Here is a 10,585-nt window from a genome sequence, read left to right as displayed (position 1 = left end):
TTTATACCACTCAGTTTGTGATATATTTTTCATAGTTACGTTGCAGTTGGAATGAAAAAGCAACACATTTTTACTAACTTGTAGTCTTTTTAGCTGATAGATGTGTGGCAGTATCTTCTTCTGGAATGAGAACCAACACAATAAAAAGTCACACGTGGTCACAAAGTGTTGTTTCAGTGATTTTGTGCAAAATACACACCCGCATAAGCTACCAGACGTACATCACTATTATGTTGTGGTGAGCTAAATCATTCCTAATAACTTCAAATGAATCTGACCCTGACCTTTGGCAGAAGATTTGTTCTCTCTTTCTACCTTTAGGATTTATATCAGCACTATCAGCAAAGACAAATTTTAGGCTGCCCTTTTAACGAAACATTACATTTGAGACTGAACTTCCCCTTTTTAGGCAAGAGGGAATGCCACTATTTTTATTAGGGTTAACCGTGCACAAATTATTATGGCACAGCATCTGATGATTGAAGGCATTGAAATATTATGATCAGTATAATATATAGATAATATATAAACTATAATTTGGTATTAAAGCCCTTTTAAGATCTCCAATAACACTTACTGTATAATAAACATTTTGATTGTGTCTTCATTTATAGAGGTCAACATGTTAAATATACATTTGTAAAAACAAAAATCATTGGTCATCATTCACGCCTAAAAAACAGAATGAAAGGTTTGTGGCATCAGTGTTTTTAAAAATGCAATCCTTTATTTAAATAGGTAAAAGACTCGGTGAGATTAAAATCAGCCTGATCACGAGGACAAGTTACATCCACACATTCAACAACAATAAAACGCCAGAACATGCGATAAATCTATTTTTAATAAGAATTAAAAAACATGTACAAAACCTAACAGAAACTTTAAAATGGACTGAAATTCTTCCAAAGTGGTCAGTTCAAGTAGTCTCAGATACTTCTGGAACTCGTTCAAGGACCAGGACCAGCAAATCTGGTTTGTGTTAGCTCTCGGAACCGACAAGTGTAGATATAATGAGTGGAGTCTCTACACATGTAGCACCACAAATAGGTGGGAACCACCCCAATAAAAAGTTTGTTCTCGGCTTTGGAGGATCCAAGTAAGGAAAAGCATCATTTCACATCATGTTGCAACAAACAAGAAAGAATAAAAAGACAATAATCAGTTATGGGAATAAAGTGCAGCTCAGCAATAATTTTAATTAAATACCATAGCCTGTTGAATAGGAATACATTGTTGATCTTTTAGAAAAAGTATTCAAGGGTGAAAGGGTTAAACGTGAACCAAACCAGAGGAATCACTGCAAGCTTCATCTCAAAGGGAGGCAGATTCCTAAGGACAAAGTTTCATTAATTTGAACATCAAAAATACACAAAATGGAGACAAAACAAACAGCATGAAACACACAAATAACTCATACCGCTTCTATTCCTGCTGGAACTTCTCTAGTGGTTCTCTTTGGAGTGCTGGCCATTGTTTTCATTGCTTGCCAGTGCCTGAGTAATGGTATGCTTCATAGACATGTACATGTTACTTTGATTGGATCATATATACTTATATTTACTTGAGCTTGTGTAGTGTTGTTGTAAATTTTACCTGTTAAGTTTCCCAGATGTGCAGAGGAACAGGATCACAACCACCTCAGCAATAATTGAAATTAAAAGGCCAAACAAGGTCCAACAAACTGTACAATGACCTGTAGATGACATGATTCAAGACATTATAATGTCAGAGTAAATGGTGACACTTTAAGCTAATACCCAGTACAAGTGTGTTTCCGGTAGGTTCTAATTCTCCGGGCATCTGTGTGCCAGGCTCGGTGAACAGTAATGCATGAATCCATACGTGTCACAATTTAAAAAAAGGTTGTGAGGACCAGCTGATGCAGATGCTTAAAATATCATGTTGCTACAACTAATCAATCTAAAATAACTGTGTTTCAATACATTATTAAATTGAAGCTGAATTATTGAAACAGCAAAGATGTCTCAGACACAGAATTTAACCAAGTTTTCAAAAGGCAGAACATCTGTGGCAGAAAGAGGTTTTACCAGTTAGAAACATGTCACCAGATATGCAGGATGATCACACAAAATCCAAAGGTTGCTTTTTTCAGTATTGCACCCTTTAGGGACGTCACTTCCACCTCAACGTTTACAATAATTACATTCAATTCTGGGAATATTCACGTGTGTGTAGATATGGTCAACTAGATTAGCAGGAATAGTGCATGTTGTTTAAAGTTCCTGTCATGTTTCTGGGTAAAAGACTGTCTAAAGCTCTATGAGCTTCAGGGCCTGGGTGAGTTCTCCGCTGTGTTCATGTCAAACACAGAATAAATGGAAACTCCACAGTGGAAATAAAAGCTGAAGACTGTAAACCAAAGCTCACCTGCATTATTGTGGACATACAGGCGGCCGTACTTTGAGCCGTATTCGTTAGAAGCCTCACACTGGTAAAGGCCATTCAGGGATGCATCCATGGTCAAGAACTTAAGTCTTCCATCTTTAACAGTGACAGACGACTCTGGCCATGAGCCATCAATCCTGAAAACATCAAAATAAACCTCAATATTGAAACAAGAGACCAGAAAGTTACATTTTGCTTTCTCTTAGACGTAGCTATATTTGAATTTAACACAATTAATCATAAATGTTTCAGTTATCCTGTGATGGTGATTGAAGAAATGTGATCCTTGACAGCTCTAAATTGTTAATGACATATACTATTATTATTATTATTATTATTATTATTATTATTATTATTATTATTATTATTGGTAGAGGTAGAGAATTGTAATTGCCGGGTCATCATGCCGTGGGGATAAAGTGGGGATAATTTCCAGTCCGTCCTCAAACCTTGAACGCCTCAGAGTGTTCTGAGCAACAATGATTGTGATGCCATCCTTTAGTTTCACAGACCCACAGTCACATTCATAACCCACTATCTGTTCCAATATCGCTCTGACCACCACTCTGGTCTTAAATGGATAAAAGGTTCAGAAGGAACAGAGGACATTGATTGTCTGAACCAAGCTGAGCAACAGACAGCAGAGCAGCACCTACTGGTGCTGAACAGGTAATGTTAACCCTGTAAAAATGCACAAATACTGGGGGCAGACCATGATGCCCCAGCACAAATGTCCCACAGGAACCCCCCTTCAGCATAAGCATGTGAAATAACATCACCCAACTAATGTGACAAACGAAACATATAACCAAGCTTTGCCTTGCAACTGCAGACAAAAAGCTGAGAGTGAGACCTCCTCAGATGCTGAGTACTTGTCAAACAGACACATAATGACCTAACTGGACATGAGCAGCTTGTCTCACTCTGTCTGAGAATAGGAGACAGGATGAACCCACCTCCAGTACTTAATGGTCTGAGGACTGAGCACCTTAGATAAAAGGCAGGGTAAGGCCAAAGTAAACTCCCCAAGCTAAGGTAAACAGTCATTACTGACAAAGAGAGCACACGTATGGCAGAACGGAGAGCAAGAAGAAAAGCAGGTTTGATTGTAAGCACAAGAACAGGGTCTGAAAGCCATTAAACAGACTGAAAGAGAGTAGATAGAGCTTGGAGTAAAAGGTTAAGGTACAAGAAACAATGAAAAGGTGCAGATCAGTGAGTGACAAAAGAGAACAGTGCCCTTGCGTCAGGAGAAGTGCTGACCTCAGGAGGAAAGAGAAAGAAACAAAATATTCTCAGGAAAATCCCGATTCTTAGGTCTTATGAGCACGGGCTACCACTGGCAGATCTGAAAAGAAGAAAAGATCTGATGCTGGTGAGCTGATCAACAAGGGCTTCAAATCCTCCAGATCAGCTGCAGGTGTGGCGGTGTGGGGAGGAGGAGATCGGAAGGAGGGACAAGATCAGAAACCGGTTTCAGTACAGATGGAAGGTGGGATGCAGCTTGTGGGAGGAGGAAACTTAAGGTGCACAGCAGAGGGGTTCACAATCTGATCCACTTCAAAGGGGCCGATGAAATGAGGAGCCAGTTCACAAAGGGGAGGTGGTCAAAAGTGTGTGAACAGCTACACACTTTGGCCTGGCCAACAGGAGGGGCCCAGAGTTCTGCCCCGATTGTCCTGCTTCTGGGACTGCCGAGAGTTTCGCAAGCGGCCAAACACTACCAGAGCGCCATACGTTGGCTTGCACAGAGGCAATGCAGCCTCATCCTCCTGAACATCAACCCCAGGGGGCTGATCCCCCAGGGTAGCCATGAAGGGAGACACCCCAGTGACGGTGGACACAGGAGTTATGGGCACAGTCCACCAAAGGCAATAAAGAACTCCAGGAGACAGGCTGTCCTGCCGAGACACAGGATGACAGGTGAGTTGGGAGGAATGTCCTCACTGCAGAACATCTTAGCAAACCGACTCCAGAACAAAAAGCCGGTTGAGAGAAACATCACTGGAACCTGGGTCAGTCTGTTGCATCTCACACACCTTCTTTTGGACCAGGAGGCAGCACACACTAAACAGGAGGGGCCCGGTTCCTGACAGGAAGGGACCTGGTCAGTAAGGTGAACTCAAAATGACCCAGAAAGTGTGCCCGTCATGCTTGCTGAGAATTCAGCTGCTTCGGGGTTCTTGAGGCAAAGATCTTGTGATCAGTTCATATCATGCACAGATGGGCAGATCTCTCTAGCCAGCGTCTCCATTCCTGCAAGACCACCACAATGGTGAGTTCTCAATTTCCCACATCATAATCTTCCTCAGCCGTCGCTTGTCACTGAATAAGAAGGCACAGAGATTAAGCTTCTGGTCCGTGTGGTCTCATTGGGAAAGGACGGCACTGACCCCAATGTCTGAAGCATCTACCCCCACGATGAACTAGTGGCTGGGGTCCAGAGGGACAGGAGGTGAACAAGGACTTCAAATGGATGAATGCTGTTCAGCCTTGTCGGTCCACTGGAACGGCTTGAGGGTAGATGTCAGACACGTCAAGTAGCCACCACCTTGCTGTAGTCTCAGATGAATTGACCGTAGAAGTTTGTGAAGCCAAGGAAACGCTCAATGTACATGAAAAGGAATCTATTTAGCATATCCCTCAGCACATCGATGAACAAGGACTGGAGGCATTGTTAGACCTAAAGGCATAACCTGGTATTCAAAGTGGCCAAGAGGCTTATCGAAAGCCGTCTTCCACTCGTCTCATTCTTGGATACAGATGAGGAGATGGCACTCCTCAGATCAAGCTTGGTGAGAAATTGTGCCTCATGAACGGTGCCAGAGTTAGGGGATATTTATTCTTCACCGTGATCTCATTCAGGCCCTGGTGGTCACTCTACCACCGCAGAGGACCATCCTTCTGCTGCATGAAGAAAAGCCCCACTTCCACAGGTGAGGATGAAGGGCGGATCAACTCAGCTGCCAGAGAACCCAAGAATCCCTTAATCACCATCAACAAGTCTCAGATAACCAACTCTGCCAAAAGAAAGAAAAGACTCAAGCCCATTTGCTGCTTTGTCCACAAACCTCTTTCACATTGACTGATGGACAAGACTACTCACCGCCATTGATGCAGATTTCACCTGCCTGTTTCCAGCATGCTGTTACTATTAAGCAATGGAAACGAGGACTTCCAGTGACCTAGCTCATGGCAGTAATGAACCATCTCTCATTGTTTTCCCTTGTCCCTGTCTCTAGAGACCACAGGCTCCTGCACAGTACCCAAAATATTCTGAAGAATTTGTTTAAATTCAGTGGCAACTTCTGCAGCTTCAGCAACAGTTTTAGTGAGGGACTGAAGCACGATGACCTGGGTTTAAATGATGGGCACCCTTCACAACCTGAGACACCCGAGGATGCTGGCCTAATGCTACACCAATAAAACCCTTGTGAAATGTGGAATGAAACATACAATTGAATGGTGCTCAACACATTGCCCTCGTCCAAATGAGACAACAGAAAATGCAGAACCTTCCATTCAGGACAGGTTACATGGTCAACATTCACCCAGTCGTTGCCATACTCTGCAGGCCATTGTGGCTGGTATATTAGGAGAGGATTTGACTTTACATTACTTAACTTTACATAACTTTACATTATTTGAACATTGTTTCACATGTGTGAATGTATTCTTGCACATATATTATTGCATAGCTTTAACACGTCTTAATGAACAGTTATTATCACACAGGTTTTTAATGTAATTATTGCACATCTGTTCATATACATGTTAAACTTCAACACTCCGGTTTAAATGTGCTTATTGTGGTGTTGGACAGCAGACCTCAATTCACAGAGACACAAGGTGCCTGCATCACACAGAGTCAATTTTAAGGTGGAATCATTATGGTATGTCAATTTATTTTTGGTTTCCAAAGTAAGAAACTAAAAGAGGACGAGCTGGAACTTGTCCCTACTTTCATAGTGCAGGGATTTATGATCCAGGTCATGGTCACAACGTAGTTTATATAAAGCCTCAAGAATAGGCTACGAGGGCATTTATTCATCCAAGTCCATAGTGACGGTGAGAGTGAGGCTGAACCTGATCAGCCATTATCAATACTGGCCTTTTTCATCAGACAGGAACAAGGTTTTTCTTTGAGAGAAATGAACAGATGTTGGTTGCAACCACTCTACCTGGTCCAGACAATCTCTGGCTTTGGCTTGGCAGCAGTGTCACAGGAAAAAGAACCATCTGGTTGTCATTGATTCATTCACTTCAGAGGGAGGAACTATAAAAACAAAAAGGCTGTGTTACTGCTGCAAGTAAAAACATACAGAGTTCATTTCAGAACAATGGATCACCCTTTGCATGGCTTCCCTCTGGACTGAGGCACGACATGTACCCTATTTACTAATTATGCTATATTCACTTAATTACTATGATGTGTGAAGAACTTCTGTCTTTTTAAAAAGTGACATATAAAAAGTGTTATTATTTATTGTGAGTGTAGTAGAAAAGTCAAAGGATAAATGTGTTGATGCATTGCCAACTCTTCAGACTTCATTTATGCTGTGATTGCACTAATAATACTGTAAATCCATGTTGCCACTCAGCTGTGACATGTGTGTAGTGACGTCACATGAGCGAGGGTGTAAAAAAACCCACGCAGATAAGGGAACATACGTGTCGTGTTATCTGCTTCATCACTCTGGTTGACAGTGACTCACTGTACAAACACAGGCGCTGTTGAGAGCAGCTGCCCTTTTCCCTTAACTGTCGTTTATCTGCACCTGCACTGCATAAAACGGTTGTTGGAGTTCGTTACTTATCTACACGTTACTTTTTTCTTTCGTGGTGTTTCAAGGACACAAAGCTGACGGATAAATGTGTTTCCTTTTTTAACTGGCGTTGCAAAACCACAGGAAACGGTTGGAGGCGTTAGAGATAAATTAACATGTATTTTACATGTATAATAAAAATAAGCCAGCCAGGACTGCAGCTCAGAGTTCCCTAATTTGACAGGAAACAAAGTAAAAACTCAAAAGATTTCAGACTTTAGCTTAGTTCTCTTTACAGTGTAATATACATGTGGCTCAGGACTACAACACGGTCTCATATTCATTTTTAAACATCTGTGCTTGTGAGTGGACCAAGACATGAAGAAGTCACTTGTTTAAGCCATTAAATAATTTTTCACAAAGGCACCCACAAGTTTCTCTAGAACAGGGGTCGGCAACCCAAAATGTTGGAAGAGCCATATTGGACCAAAAAACAACAAGAACAAATCTGTCTGGAGCCGCGCAAAAAATTAAAGCCTTATATAGGGCTCATAATAAAGGCAACACATGCTGTAAGTGTCTATATTAGCTGCATTAGCCTACTTTCCAAATGATAAGTAGGCTACAAATACATAATGAGCATTCATGATGAAATGTTTATTTTCCCTGCAGCATCCTGGAGAGAATGAGGCACCACGTGGCCACTCTGCTGTACGATGACGCTTTAAGTTTAACTTCCATTATAATGAGATGTTGAAATTAAATATTTATTATACATTTATACAGCATTGGAAAACTTTAAGAATGATTGTCACGTTATTCCTCCTACAGAAATTATATTAAAACAATTTCCATTTTCATATTTTTGAAAAAGCTCCAGGGAGCCACTAGGACGGCGCCAAAGAGCCACATGCGGCTCAAGAGCCGCGGGTTGCCGACCCCTGCTCTAGAAGAACATGCTGGTCCACTTAATAGGTTCAAGGAAAAGAAAAACAAAGGGATGCATTAGTAAATACATGGTCATTTGTACAAAGTTTTAATGTCTCTGAAGCACAACAAGCTTGAAGTACTGTCTCAAGGCTGACCTGTGCTCGTTGGGCTTTAAGGCTCTTGTGCATGTATTTATCCAAATATGATGTTTGGTCTATTTCTGAAACAACAGAGTGGAATCTGCCATATTTTTGAATATTGATTCACCATAATCCACAGATACAATGACATTAATCTCATCCAAAATGTAATCATTTGACAGCCCACTGTAAATCTAGTTAAAAGAAAAATTAAGACATTTTAAAAAGGAGAGAGGTCTATTTGTAGTGATTTGAAGATTTATTTTACCACAACTGGAAGCTTCTCTGCATCTAACACAATAAACAGAACATGTTCAGTTCTTTTACTACACTGTTCCTATCTTCACAATGTGAGGTAAGAGTGTGAGTGAGAATTGGTGTTTAGAGGAATATTAATACTCACAGTAAATCTGTATGGTGAAGGGCAGAGTTTGGTCTTTAGTGGCTTTACTGGTGACGACACACTGGACCAACTGCTGATCGAGTTCTCTGGATGGGACTCCAACAAGCGAGCCAAAGGTAGTTACTGTTCCATTGTGGTGCTCAATAGCATTGCTAATAGTTGTGAGATCCCCTGGTAAATCACCAAAGAGCCAAGACACAGTTGCAGGTGGTTTGGAACCAGCAGCTGTGCAGGTAGCGAGGGAAACCTCCTTATCACCCAAAACAGGATGATTGTCAACTCGGCTTGAAACCGGAGGCACTAGAAGGATTACAGTTCACACCAATGTTAAACAAGTCACTTCAGAGACTGACTTTCACTCTCTGGCTCCTTTCACACATGCACTCTATTCCTGAAGTCGTGCACCAGATGATCGTTTACTACATTGTATTCTGGTTCATGCACCCACCATTATGATCACTGAGAGGGGACTCTTGAATTGACATTGAATTGTAGCTAGTTGGTTCAGTTTCAGAATTTTCTGGTGGAGCTGATGTTGAAGCAAACACAGCTCTAAACATTCTCTGGAGTGCACATGTGAGAGAGGCTTCAGACACACAAATATACATACCAACAACATTTAGAGATATCATTTTCTGCTGAGTTCCACTGGGGTACAAAGTGAAGGCACAAGTGTAGATTCCTTCATCCATCAGTGTGATGCCGGACAGCTCCAAAGATCCATTTTTATCATCAATGTTTCCAATGAATTTGACTCGGTCACCACCTCCATTTATAACTTTTAGTCCAGATCCTGGTGTAATGGTAGCAAATTCTGAATCCTGAGGGTGACCTCTAGTGCGCCTCTCCCATGATATCAGAGACACATTGTAATTGGTGTCGATGACACTGCACAATAAGACACCTGTTTCTCCTTGAATGACCGATACGTCCCTTCCAACCACAGACGGGGCTGAAAGATAGAGATAAAAGTCTCATTCAAATCTGATTTAATCAGCAACACACAGGCTGAAATGGAAAATGTCTCATGAATTAAATTCAACAGTTTTTCCTTATTCCACCATAATCGGTTGACACAAAGACATGAAACTTCATCTGACTCGCCGCAACATTATGAACCGATGATTTAGACCAAAATAAAGAAATTCACAGACTAACTGGGAAAAGAATGCAACATTATATATGTTTGTTTGCGAGGTGGGGGGGGTGTGGGTTCACATGTCAGTGGTCTGGCAGGTGGTTTGGAAGAAGGAAGGTAATAAATTCACCTGGAATAATGAAATAAATATAACTGTCTCTTGTTTCTGCATTCGAGTTGATGGTGCAGTGCTCTCTCACTCAGCAATGACGAAGAAGCGTTTGGAGTCACAATAATCTCCTCTTAACCGCTTTTCCCCTTTCGGGATAACGGGGAGGGTGCACATATATCGCCAGCTCGCCATGTGACCCGCTATCCGCGATAAGAACAAATTATATCTCCATGATCACAAAACAATAACCCCTAATCTCTACCAAAATACATCGTAGGCCTACATTCATGGCTTCTACAGTCACAATAGCAAATAACAAGCTGATACCTCCGACAGTTGTTCCCAGCCCACCGCAAATATGATGAAGATGTTGCGGAAAAAAACACATAATCAACCAACCATGGAGGAAACTTCTCTTGGTTTGTGCTTCAGTATCAGTACAGGGGAGGACACGCCTTCTTCAGGGTGACGTCACTTCCTATGATCGCAGACAGAGAGGTTCACGTGCTCGTCGATACGCAGTGAAATAAAACCAACAACAATAATAACGTGTTTTCAGATATTACTATGTGATATTATTTTGTCACTCTTTTTTATGAATTACCTCACTACATGTGGATGTAAGAAAATGAATGGATGCAAGAAGCACAATCCTATTTAAAAATATAATCCAATAATTGCTGTGTAATT

General features: G+C 41.3%; 2 protein-coding genes across 6 annotated transcripts in view; both read right to left on the bottom strand.

Annotated features, from left to right (window-relative positions):
• Positions 1-1,260: 1,260 nt before the first annotated feature.
• The window catches only part of LOC130534985 (nectin-1-like), a 43,720-nt gene continuing 34,395 nt past the window's right edge, over positions 1,261-10,585 (bottom strand). Inside the window, exons 8-12 of one of the 4 annotated variants that reach the window (XR_008953015.1) lie at positions 6,588-6,682; positions 2,389-2,543; positions 1,594-1,693; positions 1,418-1,508; positions 1,261-1,329 (exon numbers count right to left, since the gene is read on the bottom strand). Coding sequence is in view for 3 of the 4 variants with exons in the window: in XM_057049799.1 (XP_056905779.1) it covers positions 6,627-6,682 (56 nt within the window). In the remaining variant the exon portion in view is untranslated. Of the gene's footprint in view, positions 1,330-1,417; positions 1,509-1,593; positions 1,694-2,032; positions 2,544-6,120; positions 6,683-10,585 lie in introns of those variants that run through there. The other 3 variants (XM_057049799.1, XM_057049762.1, XM_057049807.1) reach the window with 3 other exon arrangements.
• On the bottom strand, positions 8,302-9,738 carry LOC130535305 (poliovirus receptor homolog). Of its 2 annotated transcripts, XM_057050305.1 has the most exons (4): positions 9,256-9,738; positions 8,646-8,945; positions 8,511-8,533; positions 8,302-8,322 (listed from the first exon to the last, which is right to left on the bottom strand). In XM_057050305.1, exons 1-4 carry the CDS (start codon positions 9,335-9,337, stop codon positions 8,317-8,319), a joined length of 411 nt encoding a protein of 136 aa, XP_056906285.1. In that variant the 5' UTR covers positions 9,338-9,738; the 3' UTR covers positions 8,302-8,316. The 2 variants fall into 2 exon arrangements, with proteins under 2 accessions (XP_056906285.1, XP_056906277.1); XM_057050297.1 differs by lacking the exon at positions 8,302-8,322 and having other exon boundaries at positions 8,329-8,533.

Source organism: Takifugu flavidus, chromosome 1 (assembly GCF_003711565.1).
Source record: "Takifugu flavidus isolate HTHZ2018 chromosome 1, ASM371156v2, whole genome shotgun sequence".
Classification (NCBI taxonomy): Eukaryota; Metazoa; Chordata; class Actinopteri; order Tetraodontiformes; family Tetraodontidae; genus Takifugu; species Takifugu flavidus.
Note: the sequence above shows the minus strand (reverse complement) of the source record. Positions and strands in the feature narration are given on the sequence as shown.

What these genes read in the sequence shown, in the direction of transcription:
- LOC130535305 (XM_057050297.1), bottom strand. Translation starts at nt 9,337, where the DNA reads ATGGATGAAGGAATCTACACTTGTGCCTTCACTTTGTACCCCAGTGGA. An exon ending in GATATCTCTAAATGTTGTTG is followed by an intron (nt 8,946 to 9,255) that starts GTATGTATATTT and finishes TAATCCTTCTAG; the next exon opens with TGCCTCCGGTTTCAAGCCGA. An exon ending in CTTCACCATACAGATTTACT is followed by an intron (nt 8,534 to 8,645) that starts GTGAGTATTAAT and finishes TTATTGTGTTAG; the next exon opens with ATGCAGAGAAGCTTCCAGTT.